The following is a 16,582-nucleotide window of genomic DNA, read 5'->3' as shown; positions in this document are numbered from 1 at the left end:
CCCACCAACAATGCAAAAGAGATCCTCTTTCTCTGCATCCTTGCCAGCATCTGTTGTTGCCTGAGTTGTTAATGTTAGCCATTCTGACAGGTGTGAGGTGGTATCTCATTGTGGTTTTGATTTTTATTTCCCTTATGATGAGTGATGTTGAGCATTTTTTCATGTGTTGGTTGGCCATCTGGATGTCTTCTTCAGAGAAGTGTCTATTCATGTCTTTTGCCCATTTCTTCACTGGATTATTTGTTTTTTGGGTGTTGAGTTTGATAAGTTCTTTGTAGATTTTAGATACTAACCCTTTATCTGATATGTCATTTGCAAATATCTTCTCCCATTCTGCCAGTTGCCTTTTAGTTTTGCTGATTGTTTCCTTCACTGTGCAGAAGCTTTTTATTTTGATGAGGTCCCAATAGTTCACTTTTGCTTTTGTTTCCCTTACCTCTGGAGACGTGTTGAGTAAGAAGTTGCTGTGGCCAAGATCAAAGAGGTTTTTGCCTGCTTTCTCCTTGAGGATTTTGATGGCTTCCCGGCTTACATTGAGGTCCTTCATCCATTTTGAGTTTATTTTTGTGTATGGTGTAAGAAAGTGGTCCATGTTCATTCTTCTGCATGTCGCTGTCCACTTTTCCCAGCACCACTTACTGAAGAGACTGTCTTTATTCCATTGGATATTCTTTCCTGCTTTGTCAAAGATTAGTTGGCCATATGTTTGTGGGTCCATTTCTGGGTTCTCTATTCTATTCCATTGATCTGAGTGTCTGTTCTTGTGCCGGTACCATACTGTCTTGATGGTTACAGCTTTGTAGTGAAGCTTGAAGTCCGGGATTGTGATGCCTCCTGCTTTGGCTTTCTTTTTCAGGATTGCTTTGGCTATTTTGGGTCTTTTCTGGTTCCATACAAATTTTAGGGTTGTTTGTTCTAGCTCTGTGAAGAATGCTGGTGTTATTTTGATAGGGATTGCATTGAATATGTAGATTGCTTTGGGTAGTATCAACATTTTAACAATATTTGTTCTTCCTACACAGGTCTTGCTCCCTCTTTCGACCCCTAGCACAGGTCCTTACAAATGGCAGCCCGCCGAATTACTTATTGACTGAAATTCAATGGAGCAACCCTCATCCCTCTGGCTCAGGAAAGAAATGGAGGGAGAGGAGAGAGATAGCTCACTGGTATATTCCCATAGTTCTTAAAGGCTTTCTGTCTTGCTAGGTTTGCCTTTGTAAAAAAATGAAAATTTTACCATAAATGTATTCTTTTCCAGGGACCAACTATATCATCAGCCACCTAATCGAGCGGGAGTTCCTGAGGAGTCCTTGGAGTGTCCTGCAGAGTTGAGACCACCAGCTCCCCAGGCTCCATCCCCAGCTGCTGTCCCCAGACCCCCTAGTAACCTTCCAGCCAGAGGAACTCTGAAAACAAGCAATTTGCCAGAAGAATTACGTAAGTTGTTTGCAATGTTGTTTTTCCTTCTTTTTTGTCAGGTCTTCTACTTAGAGAGTACTTGATGATTTTTCATCCCTGACCTTGGGTATTCCTCATACACAGAGTGAAATAAATTTCACTTCCTTACTTTTTGCTTTAAAAAGTAACCAGCATTTTATATGAATCGTTTTTAGTGATGCTGACACTACCAGCAAAACTCACAAAATGCTTACCATTAGATTTTCTTAAACATATACTCCAACAACAAATAACTCCAACGCTTCTCTCTTCTGAATGATGCTCTTGGGTGGACTTGTCCCTGGGTAAATTGATTGGATGTCCATGTGGTATTGGCCAGGGACCTAGTGTTTCACCATAAATTAGCAACAGCCATCAGGAACGAGGTCATTTCCTGTAGGAATGAGCAATCTTGTTTGGAAAAAGCGGTCTCACATTCTCCATACTGTTTTACAACCAATGCAAACCAAGCCTTTTATTTAAAGAAACATTCGACTAAGTGTCAGGTGATGATTCTCTTTCCAGATTTTGCAGCCAGAACCAGAAATGTTGAAATATCACCAAAATGTTCTCATATTAAGGTCAGTCAGGACAGTAAGTTCCAGAAATCTTATGAAAACAGCCACTACTTGTGAAATTGTTATATTCTGTTGTGCTTGCTAGAGAAGTTCAGGTAATTCTAATAAGCCCTTTAGAAACCTGGGTGCTTCTTTGAACCAAACTTGAAAATTAAGCCTTCTGCATTTGCTAACTTATCGGGGGAATCTGTGCTCATTAGTCATTTAGGGCTCTGGAAGATATCTATGGTAAGGATCCATTGTTGTTTATCATCCAAAAAAATTTTTTTAATATTTTCAAAATCTTATACATTTTAATCTTGAGCACTTGTGGAGAATGGATGCTGTCCTGCATAGGATATAATCCTCATGTCAATCTATAGATCATATTTATCTTACCATAATCTATAAAGGAGTCTGGAAATTCTTACCCAGGAATTGGTTGAATATTAGGTGTTAAGAATACATTGAGGGCCATCGATATGTCGGGCTGCTTAAATGAGTCAGTATGAGCATTGTACACGCTTCTATTTGAGATGTTTGTTTCAAAAGTCCAGAGCCCAAGCATAGATGAATACATACAAACTCATATTTTCTCTCCAACTTTCCTTTCTTCTCCATCTCCTGCCCCAGGGACTTCCTGATATTGAGCTTGTCTCTTCCAGACTAAAAGCCAGCACACAGAGATTATTCATCTATCACATTAACATGCTACCCAGAAATTTCCCCAAGATTTTAGCCTGATAAAACATTGGCTTGCCATCCTGACTGGGTCAAGTCTGTGGGCACAATGCCATCTGTTGCTCCAGGCTGACCCAGGGACGAGCCAGAGAATAAGTGACACTGGATGCCCAGAGGTGGAATCTGTCCTTCAAGCTGCTGAAGTTCCTACTAACATTCCCGATCCATGCTTTGGTGTACCCTCATTTCCTGGCGTTTCTCCCAGCAGTGAGTGGTAAGGGGAAGGAGGTGGTAGGGAACCACCTGCTCCCTCTCCCCCCACTTGCTTTTGTTGAGCAAGAGCTCGGGGAGCAGAGAGCATCATGAGATCAAAAGAGGACACTGCTGGGTGGCCCCTTAGCAAGGTTCAGCTTCTTGGCCTGCTGTGAGAGTATTCCTCAGGCACAGTGCCAAGTGTCTCTAAGAAACCAGGAGGTGGCCTGATCTTAAGGCCCCTCAGGTTCTGGGTGATAGATGTTGTTAATGCATCGTGTGGTTTTTCAGCAGACCTCCTTGGCTGGGCTCAGGCCGCCAGCACTGTTCTTCCCATGCACACTGGGCAGTCTGCAGCCCCTCGGACAGACCCCTGCCGCCCCTTGGGGCCTAGTGATGCACACAGCTGCAGGCATAAGCCCTCAGACCAACCCCAGATAAAGTTTCATTTTATAAGTCTAAAAAGACAAGAAACATTGCATACAATTTACAAGTGTTCAGAATAGAATGATTTGACTAGTTTCTAATAAATGTGAAAACTCTCTCTTAGGGAAAGTCTTTATCACCTATTCTATGGACACAGCCACGGAGGTGGTGAAATTCGTGAACTTTTTGTTGGTAAATGGCTTCCAAACTGCAGTAAGTATTTTCTCCAAAGAGAAGACTTGTGAGTACAATGAGGGGCAGCTGGGGGGGGCTCAGTCAGTTAAGCATCCAGCTTAGGCTCAGGACATGATCTCATGGTTCGTGAGTTCGAGCGTCGTGTCAGGCTCTGTGCAGACAGCTCAGAGCCTGGAGCCTGCTTCAGATTCTGTGTCTCCCTCTCTCTCTGCCCCTCCCCCACTCATGCATGTGCATGCGCTTGTGCTCTCTCAGAAATAAACAAACTTAAAAAAATAATAAAGCAAGTACAATGAGAAGCAAAACAAAATAGCTGTTGACGTTTTAAACTATATTATCTGAGTTACGTGATTAGGAGCTAAACGCTTATAGATGTAGATAATTATTTTCTAGATTTTAAACTCTCCAGAGTCTCCAGCAGTTACTTCTTGTGTGCTTTTGGAGTTACCCTGAGAACCTCTGAACAGCCGGAACGGTGGTAGTCAGCGCTGACCACAGACGCAGCTTGGCCCCCAACCCAAAGGAAATGCCAGGCTCTTAATGCACTTTCTACCTTTGCCCTTTTTTTCTTTTTCTTTTTTTTTCACCAAGCAAGCCTGCTTTGGTTGTGTTTCCTGTGATGCAGGAGGCCTCAGGCTTAACCAGGCCACCTGCTTATTGTACAAGGCCCTTCTGTAGGGCACTAGGCTGTAAGGTCTGAGGTCAAGGCCCACTGTGCACAGCTGCCTTCCACATCTTGATGCAGCAACAGCCCCTCTGGGCAGGGAATACATGGCCTGATTCTCAGCTGGTCTCGTCTAGTTCTAGGGGAGGTAGACAACCCAGCCCTGCTGTTCACTGTGACCTTGGCCCAAGAAATCTCAGGAAGCACACACTCCTCAAGTTTCCCTGCAGTGCCTTCCAACAGCACAGCTTAAAGTCATGTAAGTTCTTCTGTAGGATAAACAAAATACCACAGGAGGCGACTCAAAGGACTGGCTTTCCTAAAACACTGAGCTCACTTCTCTTCCTTCCCAGAGGCCCCCTTTGGGTATTGAGTGATAGTAAATTCTAGACAGTGCTGAAAAATTAAGGAAAATATCTATGAATAGGAATGTGGAAGGATAAAAAGAGAATACTTGGCAACTAAATGTCAATTTTAAACATTACTTAGCGTTATTTAACAGTTTTTATTGAATTTCTCTTTATTCTATAATTTTTTTTAATAGGAGCGTCTACAAGGTTAAAAATGGATACAATTTATACATTCCAACTTAAGTGACTGTATAGAAGCCAACATTTCAATTTCTCGTTTCTAGAGAAAGAAAGCACTGCGGCAACCAGGATGTAAAATCAAATTACAGGTCCTAAGGCCAACATTTGCAGAAAAGATCTTACTTTTGGTCATTTCCAAAAAAGCATACTGATTGCCCTTGGAGAAGAGGACAGGTTTTTATGAACTTAAGAGTCAGGGACGCCTTAGACGGAATTTAAATCTGTCCTTAATTTGTATCACCATGAAGCCTTGTATTAGAATCACAGAGCCCCATCCTGGACAGCTAAGTTACTATATTGATACATTAAGAGTCCCTTAGTGGAGAAAAACACTTAATGGGTAATTTAAGGAAAGTTTAATGAAAGGACTATTTTCTTTTTTTTTTTTTTTTAATTTTTAAAAAAATGTTTATTTAGTTTTGAGACAGAGAGAGACACAGCATGAGCAGGGAAGGGGCAGAGAGAGAGGGAGACACAGAATGTGAAGCAGGCTCTAGGCTCTGAACCGTCAGCCCAGAGCCCGACGCGGGGCTCGAACTCACAAACTGTGAGATCATGACCTGAGCCAAAGTCGGACGCTTAACCGACGGAGCCACCCAGGCACCCCGAAAGGACTATTTTCAAAGTTCTAGGTAAATTTTAAGAAATCCTCAGGGAGCAGAGCATATCCTGGGCCTACAGCAACAGCAGGAAGTTGCCACCACCCCTAAGTCTAAAGAGGCAAGGGAACAGTGGCTATGGCAACCTGAAGAGGGAGGCCGTATGGGTTGCTAGGGCTGCCATGAAGTACCACACGCTTAAGCAAAAGAAATTTATTTCCTCATAGTTCTGGAGTCTGGATGTCCAAGATAAAGGTGTCAGCAAGACTGGTTTCATTACGGGCCTCTTCCTTGGTTTGCAGGTGGCCGTCTTCTTCCTGTGTCTCCACCGGTCTTCCCTCTGTGTGTCCTAATCTCTTCTAAGGACACCAGTCCTATTAGATCAGAGCCCACCCACATGACCCCATTTTACCTTAATCACCTCTCTCAAGGCTCTATCTCCAAATATAGTCACATTGAGTCAGTGGAGGTTAAGACTTCAACATGTGAGTTTTGGGGGAAACAATGTGGCCTTTAACAGTGGCTGTGTGGAAAAGTTGGCCTGACAGATGCTGTGGACTTTGGTAGAGACCTGGAGAGACAAATGAGAGATATCAAGCACATTGTGCCTCCCAGAAAGTCCACCTCAGTAGCAGGGAATAATTTAGGTGCTCAGTTAACAATGAAGTACCATTCATTGAGTACTTACTTCAAGCCTGGCATTATGATATACCTTTTTCATAACCAATTGTTTTAATCCTCATAACCATCCTTGGAAGTAGGTTTAGTAACCACATATTACAAATAAGGATAATAAGACTTAGAGAGTTTCCATAATGTTTTAAAGTTATGCAAGCAGGAAGTGCAGAAGCCAACAGTAGAACCAAGAGTAGAGCCAAGCTGTCCGTTCCTTCTCAACCCCAACATTATATTGCTTCTGTCTCATATAATAGAAATGAATTCCTGATACAGTCACAGAGAGCTACAAGCTTTCTCGAGATTACCTCATGTGGTCATTGGCTATCAGACATTTTAAAGCAGGAATCATCCAGACCAAAAGGAAAGCCATTCTATTTTTAATGTGCCATCGGTAAAGAAACATATTCTGAACTTGTATTATATACTGTATGTGTTTGACAGTTTGGTGTTCTCGAGGCACTTTCTCGTTCCACAGGAAGATTAGAACTAGGTTGAAGAGATAAGGCAGACATAAATGAGTCATACAGTGAATGAAAGGATGTTATAATGACATGTTAAGTGTCTAACACCACTGGTCACAGCGGGGCTGAGTCGGGTGAGGTGAGGAGGAGGAAGTCAGCGAGTGGGGAGGAGTCACAGAGCAGGGAGGCTTGGGCTATGCTATTGGGGTGCGGGGGAGTAAAGTAGACAGGGCACATGAAACAAGAGGTAAGGCTGGGTCACGGATGGCATGGAGAGCTTACTGAACAGCTAGGACTTAAATGGCGGAGTGACATTTAGGACAACTGATCTGAGAACGGTGTGGCTGAACCAAATAATTCCTCCTCAAGGACACTCTCCCCGAGTCACCCATTCTTGTATATAATCCCTCTTCCAAACAAGAGCACCTTGTACACATGTACATTACTCTCTGGCTGCAGGGCAAAGCCTGAGCCCCAGAAAGGCCTTCTTATTTGGTCTTCTGAAAAAACAGAAAGTAACTGGTTTTTCTCCCCTTCAAATACTCCTTCAAAGACTTGATATTTAATATCTATCTTTTCAAGGCCCAGGAGGTTCTGCTTCTTGACTTTCATCATAAACCTTTTCCCACCATCTCAGTAATTGTTTTTGTGACTGTTCCTTGGATTTGCTCCAAGTTTCATACAATCCTTCTTAAACGTATAGATCGAAACTGGACATAATACCATAATAATGACCTGGCTAATGCAAGTAAAGCACCAGAACTATATCTCCGTACTTGCACACCACACATCCATTAAAATGCTCCAGAATCATATCGTGTTTGCCTTTCATATTACAGATATATATATATATATATATAATTTTTTTTTTTTTTGCTGGCTTATATCCAACTTGGTAGTCTACTATATCTCTCAGATTTTTAAAACATAATTATTGTGTAGCCAAAGATACATTTTGATGTGTACCACTATATCCTAATTACGGATATTAAATACTTAAATGCCTACTAATGTTGAAATAGGGAACACTTTAAGAAAATTGTATTTTGGCTTTTAGACTTATATGCTGCTCTCTGCAAAAAGTGCTCATAATTTTTTCAGTCTTAAATGCATATAGTCTCGTGTTTTCTCTTGCTCTGCATCTAGAGAAAGCTTCTCATTAACAGCCACCTCCCATGTCTTTTTCTTGTAGATTGACATATTTGAGGATAGAATCCGAGGCATTGATATCATCAAGTGGATGGAACGCTACCTTAGAGATGTAAGTACATTCCAAAATTCTGAGCTCGTTGGCTGGTGGGAAAGACAATGTGCTTATGGGGCTATTTTATAAAAGGAGCAATTGGCAAACCCACCAAGTCCAAAGCCGAGAAAGTCCCAACAAAGCCTCCCTTGTTGGCAGCCGCGCAAAGACCTGGAAAGGAAGGATGGGGTCACCCTTCTGGACATGCACAGGCAGGAAATAACGGTCAAACCAGACACAGGTGGTTGATAACAATCAGAGCAAACAATTTTTTGACCAGAATAGGAAAGGAGGAAATGAAGGCAGAGAGTGGGGAGGGAGTGACAGAATTCAATTTAATCTGAGGCCACCCCAAGTGTTTTGCAGGATTGGGCTCCAGAGCTTTCCCGGGAGGCTCCCTGTGCAGCAACCGTCCCCCCTCCCCAATCCAGGCGCCCACTCGGAGCCCTGTGATTTGTTTTCCACTGACAGAATCTATACTGACCACTGGGACACTTTGTGCTTTAACAAGATAGAAATTGATTGCTGCCAGTGTGTCCGTGTCGGCTGCTTCAGCTGCTTCTTTTGGAGAGAGCGGTGGGGGAGAGAGTCTCAGCAGGCTGGGGTTTTGTGGCTTTTCCTTTTGTCTGCAGCCTGATGTTTGCTTTCTGTTGAAGGGGCTGCTCCTCCTGGCTGTGCTGACTTGTAAGCGCTAGTGGCACGCAGGGCAGTCAAGAGTGCAGTAACTGACAGCTTACACCCAGCTGCCGGAGGGAGGGGGCTTTTCATTGGTGATGTTCCGGAGCCTTTTTGCCACGATGCACAGTCACTTAGCGATTCCAGCTTTCATTAGACGTTTATTAGTGATGGTTGTGGACAATGGTGGGCAAAACCGCCTCCATTTAGGAGAGCTCCTCACAGAGCTATTTGCTCTGCATTTCAAGGGAGCCGGGAGGGAGACGGAGGGGAGAAGGGGAGACAGGAGCCTGTTGGAGCGGAGGCCAGTGCCTTTCACCCTGGGCAGAGAATGAGCCAGGCCCTCCACTCTGGAGCATGTCACGACGCTTACAGTCCTGCTGGCCAGTTTCCAGCCTGCCTTCCCCAAATGGACCACACTTTACACTTCCATAAACATGCTTTCTCTCTCATTAACAGAAGACAGTGATGATAATTGTAGCAATCAGCCCCAAATACAAACAGGATGTGGAAGGTGCTGAATCACAGCTGGACGAGGATGAGCATGGCTTACATACTAAGTACATTCATCGAATGGTGAGTGGTGGGGGGACCGCAGCACCTCGCCGCCCCTTGGAGAGGGGCCCTTTCTTCTGTGAAGGCCTGTCCTTCACTAGAAACCAACTGAAGGCGGCATGATGATGGGTGAAGAAGCCCAGGCAGCAGCGGGGGGTGTTGGTTCTGGCTCTGTCTTAAGTGACCACATCTCTGGGACTCCGTTCCTATTAGGAGCAAGGGGAGATTCACATGTGCTCTGGAGCGTCCAAGTCTCTGGAAAACAGTGCTCTGCTGACTTGGTTGTTTACCAACAAATGTGAAGCCCCAAGAGGGCAGGGGACAGGGCTGTGCGGAGAGCGGGCTCCTGCATCTGTGTCCTATTCTGACCCCTGCCTCACCAGAGAGGCAGAGTAGCATAGTGAAAAGGACCCGTGCTGTTGTGTCAGATAGACCCGGTTCAAATTCTGCTTCCTCATGTATAGTTGTGTGACTGCGGGCCAACTGCTTGAGCTTCTCTGCGCCTCCATGTCCCTAATCATAAAATGGGTCACTAATACTTACAGTGTTGTAAAGATCGAATGAAATCGTTCGTGACGAACATATCGATGCTCACATCAAGGGAAGGGACTGTTCTTAGCTCATGATAGATGAGCAACCCTCCATGGCCACACCTAAACTATGGGACCTGGTCAAACTGGAAAAATCTGTAGGAAGTTAGGCGTGCTCAGCATCTGGCAAAACATTCTGACCGAAAATACCACCCAGCTTTGGAATTGGCTGTTTTGTGAGCTAGCAATCTCCCTGCTTTCCAGGATTACAGAGATGCTGTGGAGATGGTCCCTGCTTGACTAGGGCGCTGGACTAGACTTGTGACTTTCAAAATGTCCTGCGGGTCAAAATGTCCCCGATGGACTCTCGCAGGTGCTGGGGGTCAGGGCGGCTCTGGGCCTCCCACCCCAACTTAGCCACAGCTGGTTTGCTTTTCTCAGGCTTGTTTACCAAGGATTTTGAGATTTGAAGAGGCTCAAAATCCACTGGACTAGAACTTGTAAGCTCCATTTCAACGGTAACATTCCACAGGCACCTGGAATGCGCAGAAAGGATCACTGACTAAGACAGGATGATGAGGCAAGACACCGAAGTGGCCCCGACAGAATAAGTAAGCAGCACAAGGCAGGACACAGGCAGGCAAGGGACATGCAGCTTTACCTCAGCGGAAGCTGACTTAAGACTAGGTCTGTCCTGGGATCAGGAGCACAGGAAAAAGGCAGAGTGGGCGAGGGTTCCCCATCTGTCTCCTCTTCTACCAAGTGCCGACCACTTGTGCGAATTCAGAACCAACCCAAGGCAAGGTGGTGAGGTCAGAGAGTAAGGCCAGGGAATCAGGAGCTAAGCCTCCCCCCCTGTTCATCCTCTCCCAGTCTGACAGCCCCCCGGGGGCTGGACAGGGCCCAGAAAAGGGTCACGGCTGGCTGCGGGTGCTGCCATCCCTTGGCTGTCTGCTGCATGTCTGGCTGGCCCCAAAGCACTCAATGTCCTGTCTGCATCTCTAGGAACCTGCCAGTCCTGGGAGCTGACAGCTGGTGTGTGGGAAGGGCTCCAGGTCCCTGCCAGTTCCTGAGGAAACCTGTCAAGGTCTGCTGGTGTGTGGCCACGCCAGGCAGTAAAACGCAGCTCAACCTCAGAGTTTGTCTGACTGTGCCCAGCCATGAACCAGATTGTCTCCAAACTCAGTGTCTGGGGACATGGATGTCTTGGGCCCTTCCTTATCACTGAAGGAGTTGAAGAGGCCTGATACAGAAGTGCTTTCCTGCCCAGCTGGCTGACCTCCAGGTCCCCTCCAGGCAGCAGAAACCTCTAGGACAGAGGGAGTGAAAAGGTACCCAGGAGTAACCCCATTATAGAGCCAGTGACTTCACGAAAAGCCGGTATCTGGAAATACGAGAGAAAACTATAATCCGCTGCTGCTGTCTGGCCCGCCGGCAGGCTGGGTAGCCTAGCAGACAAGCAAAATTTTAGAGACAGGGTCCTGGAAGTCAGAGGTGAAATCCATTTCTTTACTTTTAACTTCGAAACCCTGTGCCCTTCCTTTCACGTGTTTGTCCTGACAGTTGCACTGTACGTGGGTCATTTTAAAATACACTTTTGGTCCTCTGGATTTTAAAAGACAGCGGTTCTGAGAAAACACCGTGTGGGGCATTTGTGTGTGGTGTGTGTGTGTGTGAGTGTGCATGCGTGAGACTGTTTGTGGGTTTCTATGGTGACTTCAATAACCAACTGTCACCACTGTCACTTCTCTGTCCTGTTTGTATTCCCCTGCACAATGAAGATTTCTCAGTTTTAAAAATCAATTGGAAGATGAAATACTTGGGGACACATAATTCCTCATCTCCTTGTCATCAGATGACTGACTGAGAGCTTTGTGCTGGTCACAGGATTGGGAAGACTCCCAACTCCGCTCATCTTGAAAATTCTGGTTTTGATACAGTTCTTGGCAGCTGAGTCTTTTGGGGCCACAGCAGTGTCAGAGCAAACTGGAACCGTGTGGGGAACCTACGTGTTCTGTGGCAGGCAGAGCTCCTCACGGTTGACCACCCCCCTCCCCAGCCTCATCTCCCATCCCCTCCCTAGCCCATCCTGTGCTCTAGCCACAAAGCATTGTTGGCTGGCCCCAACCCCACTAAAATTCTTTCACACCTCCAAAGGTTTTCTCTTGCTGTTTCGTCTGCTGGGAGTGTCCTTCCCCTCTCCCCCACTTCCTCTGCCTGATCAAATTATTCTTGTCTTCCAGTATCTAAGTGACACGTCCCCTGTAACTCTTCAAATCACCGATGCAGAATGGATGGCCCCCATTTTGGCCTTCCACAGCAATTTGTTTAAACTTTTCACACTGCACCGTGGTTGGCAATTTACCCTTCTTCCTCCGCACCAATCTGCTGACTTTCGGAGGATAGGGATTGTATCCGTAGTGTTCTGGTAAACTGGTTCTCAAAAAAAAAAAAAAAAATCCTGATTTGTAGCATTTCCCCATTTCCATGGTATAAATACTCTCATTAGGGCCCATTTCAAGCTACCAGTGTAAAATCACTGAACAAGGAATTAGGAATGGATGCATACAACTGGCTTTTGTGAGCCAATACGAGCCAGCTCAGCACACCCTGGAGGGTATCCTAATCCTTGAAACCCAAGGTCGAGCACTGAGTGTGATGTTTAACAGGCCTTCAACAAATGATTCGTGTGTATGGCATGCATGTGTCATGGGGGGCACCTGAAAGGCGAAGTGTGTGGCACTCGAAATCAGAATAAAAACGCTGTGTGGGCCTTGCATGATTGTGGGTGCCATTAACTCCTCCTCCTCATTCCTGAAATCAAACTTTCACATTCCTTCTGTTCCAGATGCAGATTGAGTTCATAAAACAAGGAAGCATGAATTTCAGATTCATCCCTGTGCTCTTCCCAAACGCTAAGAAGGTAAACAAAGAAATAAGCACACAAACAAACCTTAACAATTCAAGCTTTGCTTTGTCTGCTATCTGGGATTTTAAGTGGAAAAGCTTGTGAACTCTTTATCAGTCGTTAGAGATAACAGTGTTACCAGAAAGATCCACAGGTCGTAGCACGCTCAGCTCAGCTCAGCTGCATGGATCAGGAAGGTTTTAAGACGTTATCTGATAGACCATCGCTGCCCTAATTGTTCAAACAGCCATTACACACAAAGAAGTAGTTTGTGTTTTAACTCATGAGAGAAAAAGAGGCTGTTCATCTGATACTTCTTATCTCTTGTACATAAAAGTCAAGATATGTACATTTTTTGCTGACTAGCCACAGAAGTCTTTTGGTGCACATAGCTCAGCTCTCAAACCTGTAGATGAAAGGAATTAAATCTACACAGTTGCCAAAGTGAGCTTTGCTGTGGTTCGTATGTGGGTTTTTGCCCCAGAAGAGCATGCCAGCAGGTTAGGGGAGGGAGGACAGAAACCATCTGAAGCCACGTTCCAGGCTTGGCAAAGGGAAGACAGAGGTGTGGTGGATGTCTTGAGAGTTGGAGCACAGCACCCTGAGCCCAGGCCCAGCTGCACCCTGGAGGATCCCTAAATGTCAGGACTGCCTTGAGACTCAGGTGCTGAAGGAGGGGGAGAGTCCAGCTGATACGAATGGGATGCCTCCAGTTACAAAGCTCACACCCTGTGCGATGGTATGCATTTCCATCCCTTGCCCAGGCTCTCAAAGCCCCGCTGCAGCATCTCCTGACTGGTCTCCCTAGCCATCGTCTGCACCGCCGTCAAAGAGGAACATCCAAAATGTAGATCTCCCCTGTCTCGCCCCAGCTTAGAAATCGTGTGGTGGATTCCGACCAACCACGGGATCATATCCACCTTTCTTAGCGTGACAGATGAGGCCCCTGAGAAGAGGGCTGTGCCCACATGCTCGGTCTCCTCTCCCGACCGTGTGCACAGTGACTATGCTCGGGTCGTACTGGGCTATTTCAGCATGCCCTCACACCTGCCGTGTTTTTTCATGTTTCTGTGCCTGCGCACTTTCTGTTCCCCCTGCTTACAATGCCCTTCCCTGACTTGTCTGTGTAGTCAACTCTTGCCTATCCTTATATCACCCCATCTGTCTAGCCTCTCCTGACTTCTTGCCCCCTTTGCCAATACTCTTGAGCTCTCTCAGTCGTAGTGCCTTGAGTCAATGTGGTTGGGGGTGGATGCACTGTTGGGAATATGGTGATGGAAAAGGAGACCGACTTTTAGTTGGTTTTATTAATGTTTTTAAAACTTCGTCAGACAGTCCCTTGTGGCCTGTGCTCCCACCTCCTGCCCCCTTGGTACACTATTGCCTAGAAAATAGTTTCTTAACATCTTCATTTACATTCCAACATTAGACTGTGAACTCCTCAAGACAGTAACTGTGTCTTTTCCTTTGGGTGTCATCAACACCTAGCACCATGCCTGACATGTAGCACGTGCTGCTTCTGGGTGTATCCGGCAGTCCCCAAAGGGATCCCATCTCCTCAGAGAAAAGCCTACAAGGCCCCATGGGACACGGGCCCCCCCTACTTCCAGACCTCCTCTCCTACTCTATTTCACTCACTCCTCTCTGGCCACACTGGCCTGTTGCTCCTTGAACAGGCCAGGCACGCCCCTGTCACAGGGCCTCTGCACTGTCTGGAGCCAGACATCCACAAAGCTGGCCCCTTCTGCTCTTTTAGGTCTTTGCTCATTTTCTCTGTGAGACCTTTCCTATACACTCTGTTTAAAAAAAAAATTTTTTTTTAATGTTTATTTATTTTTGACAGAGAGAGAGACAGGGCATAAGCAGGGGAGGGACAGAGAGGGAGGGAGACACAGAATCTGAAGCAGGCTCCAGGCTGTCAGCACAGAGCCTGATGCGGGGCTCAAACCCACAAACTGTGAGATCGTGCCCTAAGCCGAAGTCGGACGCTCAACCGACTGAGCCACCCAGGTGCCCCTCCTGCAAGCTCTGTTTAAAGCTGCAACCTTTCAGCCCTGCCCCAGCACTCTCTAGTCCCTTTCTCTGTTTCATTTTCCTCCGAGGCATGTATCACCACCAAACACACTATACGTTTTCCTGATTCGTCGTCTGTCTGTTCTGGCAGACAGAATGTCCACTCCACGAGGGCAGTCAGAAAGCACACCCTCACGATCCCCGGCTCACGCTTTGTGCTTTTTGCCTGCTAACAGATCTGCTGGGCTCCTGCTGCTGCAGGCCAGATCTGTGGCTGAAACGAATTAGATTAAGCCCCTAGCCTTGGCATTCTTCTGAAGCCACGAAGGAATTCCCATCACTCTGCGTGACCTCTGTCCTACCCCTTTTATGTGAGGGTGGTGAAAAGCACGTTGAAATGCAAAGGGCAGGTAGCCTGGGAGGCTGACAGAAAACGCCGCGCACATGTGGTTTCCATAATGAGATATTCAGCTTGTACGCGGAGCCAGGAGAGGCTCACATGCTAGCCCTTTCCAAAAGCAAAACAGCACAACTCCCAGGATAGTTCGGCAGGGAACGCCCATGCAGGGAAAGCCGTAGATGTTTGGGAACGGAGCCGGGGATCTGGAATCCAGGTTTTTCTCTAATGGCCTTTACTCCTGTCATTCTCTCTCCCATAGGAGCATGTGCCCACCTGGCTTCAGAACACTCACATCTACAGCTGGCCCAAGAATAAAAAAAACATCCTGCTGCGGCTGCTCAGAGAGGAAGAGTACATAGCCCCTCCCCGGGGGCCTCTGCCCACCCTTCAGGTGGTACCCTTGTGACCCCCACCATCCCCAGAGCCCCAGGGCCATTCTGTGTGTGTGTACTTACAAGCACTCTTCTAGCAGAGGCTGTTCGTTTGCAGGCCCTCTCAGAGGGCTCCCCGAAACCCCAGAAAACCTGTTCTGCAGAGCATTCTTCCTCCAGAGACCTCCTTTCAGACAGAGGCCATGTTGCTCTGCCTTCCCTACTGCTAACACCCACGGCATGTTGCTCCTAACTGTCTGATGTGTCCATTCTGGGCCTCTCACTGCTTAGCGAGTAGATCATATAAATGATGTTGCAATAAATGTGAACGGACCACAAACGCTCTCCCATCGCTTAGGGCTATTTTTATGAGTTAGCCAGATGTTCTTGTGCCCTCAGACCAACCTGATTCGTGTACAGATAATAAAATGTTTACTCTTTTGTAAGACTGTATTTTACTTATCTCAAAGGAGATAGATGCGTATTAATTCCTGATGAGATGGGCAGTTGCTTCCAGTGATGTTAGTAAAGCTGCTTAGATATAATATTAGATACATGTAACAGACTAGTCTGTATTAAAGGATTAGAACCAGATAGTTGAACAATCCCTTTTCACATAATCTTGAAAGCTTTATTGTTGCAGTAGAACTTTTTAACAAAACCACTTGTGCAACCACCGTGATATGTGTATATCTAAGAATATCCTCTATGGTCAGGAGTGGCCGTGGATGTAGAAGTTTGGCTGGAATGGTGGTTTGTGTTCTAGTCTTGCTTCTATCACTAACTAGCCATGTGACCTTAGGCAAGTCCTTTCACTTTTCTGAAACCCCGAGGACTCTGTTATAAACTGACATGGACAGGGGTGCCTGGGTGGCTCAAGCACTTAAGTGTCCCACTTTTAATCTCAGTTCAGGTCTTGATCTCAGGGTCATGAGTGCAAGCCCCTCGTTGGGCTCTGTGCTGGGATGAAGCCTACCCAAAACAAAATCACGTGGACAGATGTACCCTCTAAAGGCCCTAAATGGTTGAAGGTCTGGGACCTAAGTTCTAAATACTCTTTTGAGGAATGACTGAGTTGTCACAATTATATCTCCCAGAGGATAAATTTACATTTTCTTAACAAGGACATTTTCTTCTTTTTAAAATCTCTTCTCTTTAAATCTCTCCAGTCCCTCACATGCATAATTTTAGAAACACGTACACTTTGCTCGTCTGATTCCAAAAAACACACAAACATACCTGTATATGAAATATGTGTATAATCTACATAAACTATTGAGCAAGGTGGTATTACGTTAATTATGGCCTAAGTAGTAAGCTAATATGAAGGTTCTTGGGGGGGGGGAG

General features: G+C 46.0%; 1 protein-coding gene across 2 annotated transcripts in view; it reads left to right on the top strand.

The window, feature by feature from the left end:
• Nucleotides 1-16,060, top strand: part of TRAF3IP2 (TRAF3 interacting protein 2) — a 44,229-nt gene extending 28,169 nt beyond the window's left edge. The window contains exons 4-9 of one of the 2 annotated variants that reach the window (XM_007078724.3): nucleotides 1,259-1,437; nucleotides 3,478-3,566; nucleotides 7,733-7,801; nucleotides 8,918-9,034; nucleotides 12,392-12,466; nucleotides 15,124-16,060. In XM_007078724.3, coding sequence (XP_007078786.1) covers nucleotides 1,259-1,437; nucleotides 3,478-3,566; nucleotides 7,733-7,801; nucleotides 8,918-9,034; nucleotides 12,392-12,466; nucleotides 15,124-15,270 — 676 coding nt within the window. In that variant the 3' untranslated portion in view covers nucleotides 15,271-16,060. The other variant, XM_042987002.1, reaches the window with a different exon arrangement.
• The last annotated feature ends 522 nt before the right edge of the window (nucleotides 16,061-16,582 follow it).

This window comes from Panthera tigris, chromosome B2, assembly GCF_018350195.1.
Source record: "Panthera tigris isolate Pti1 chromosome B2, P.tigris_Pti1_mat1.1, whole genome shotgun sequence".
Taxonomy (NCBI): Eukaryota; Metazoa; Chordata; class Mammalia; order Carnivora; family Felidae; genus Panthera; species Panthera tigris.
Note: the sequence above shows the minus strand (reverse complement) of the source record. Positions and strands in the feature narration are given on the sequence as shown.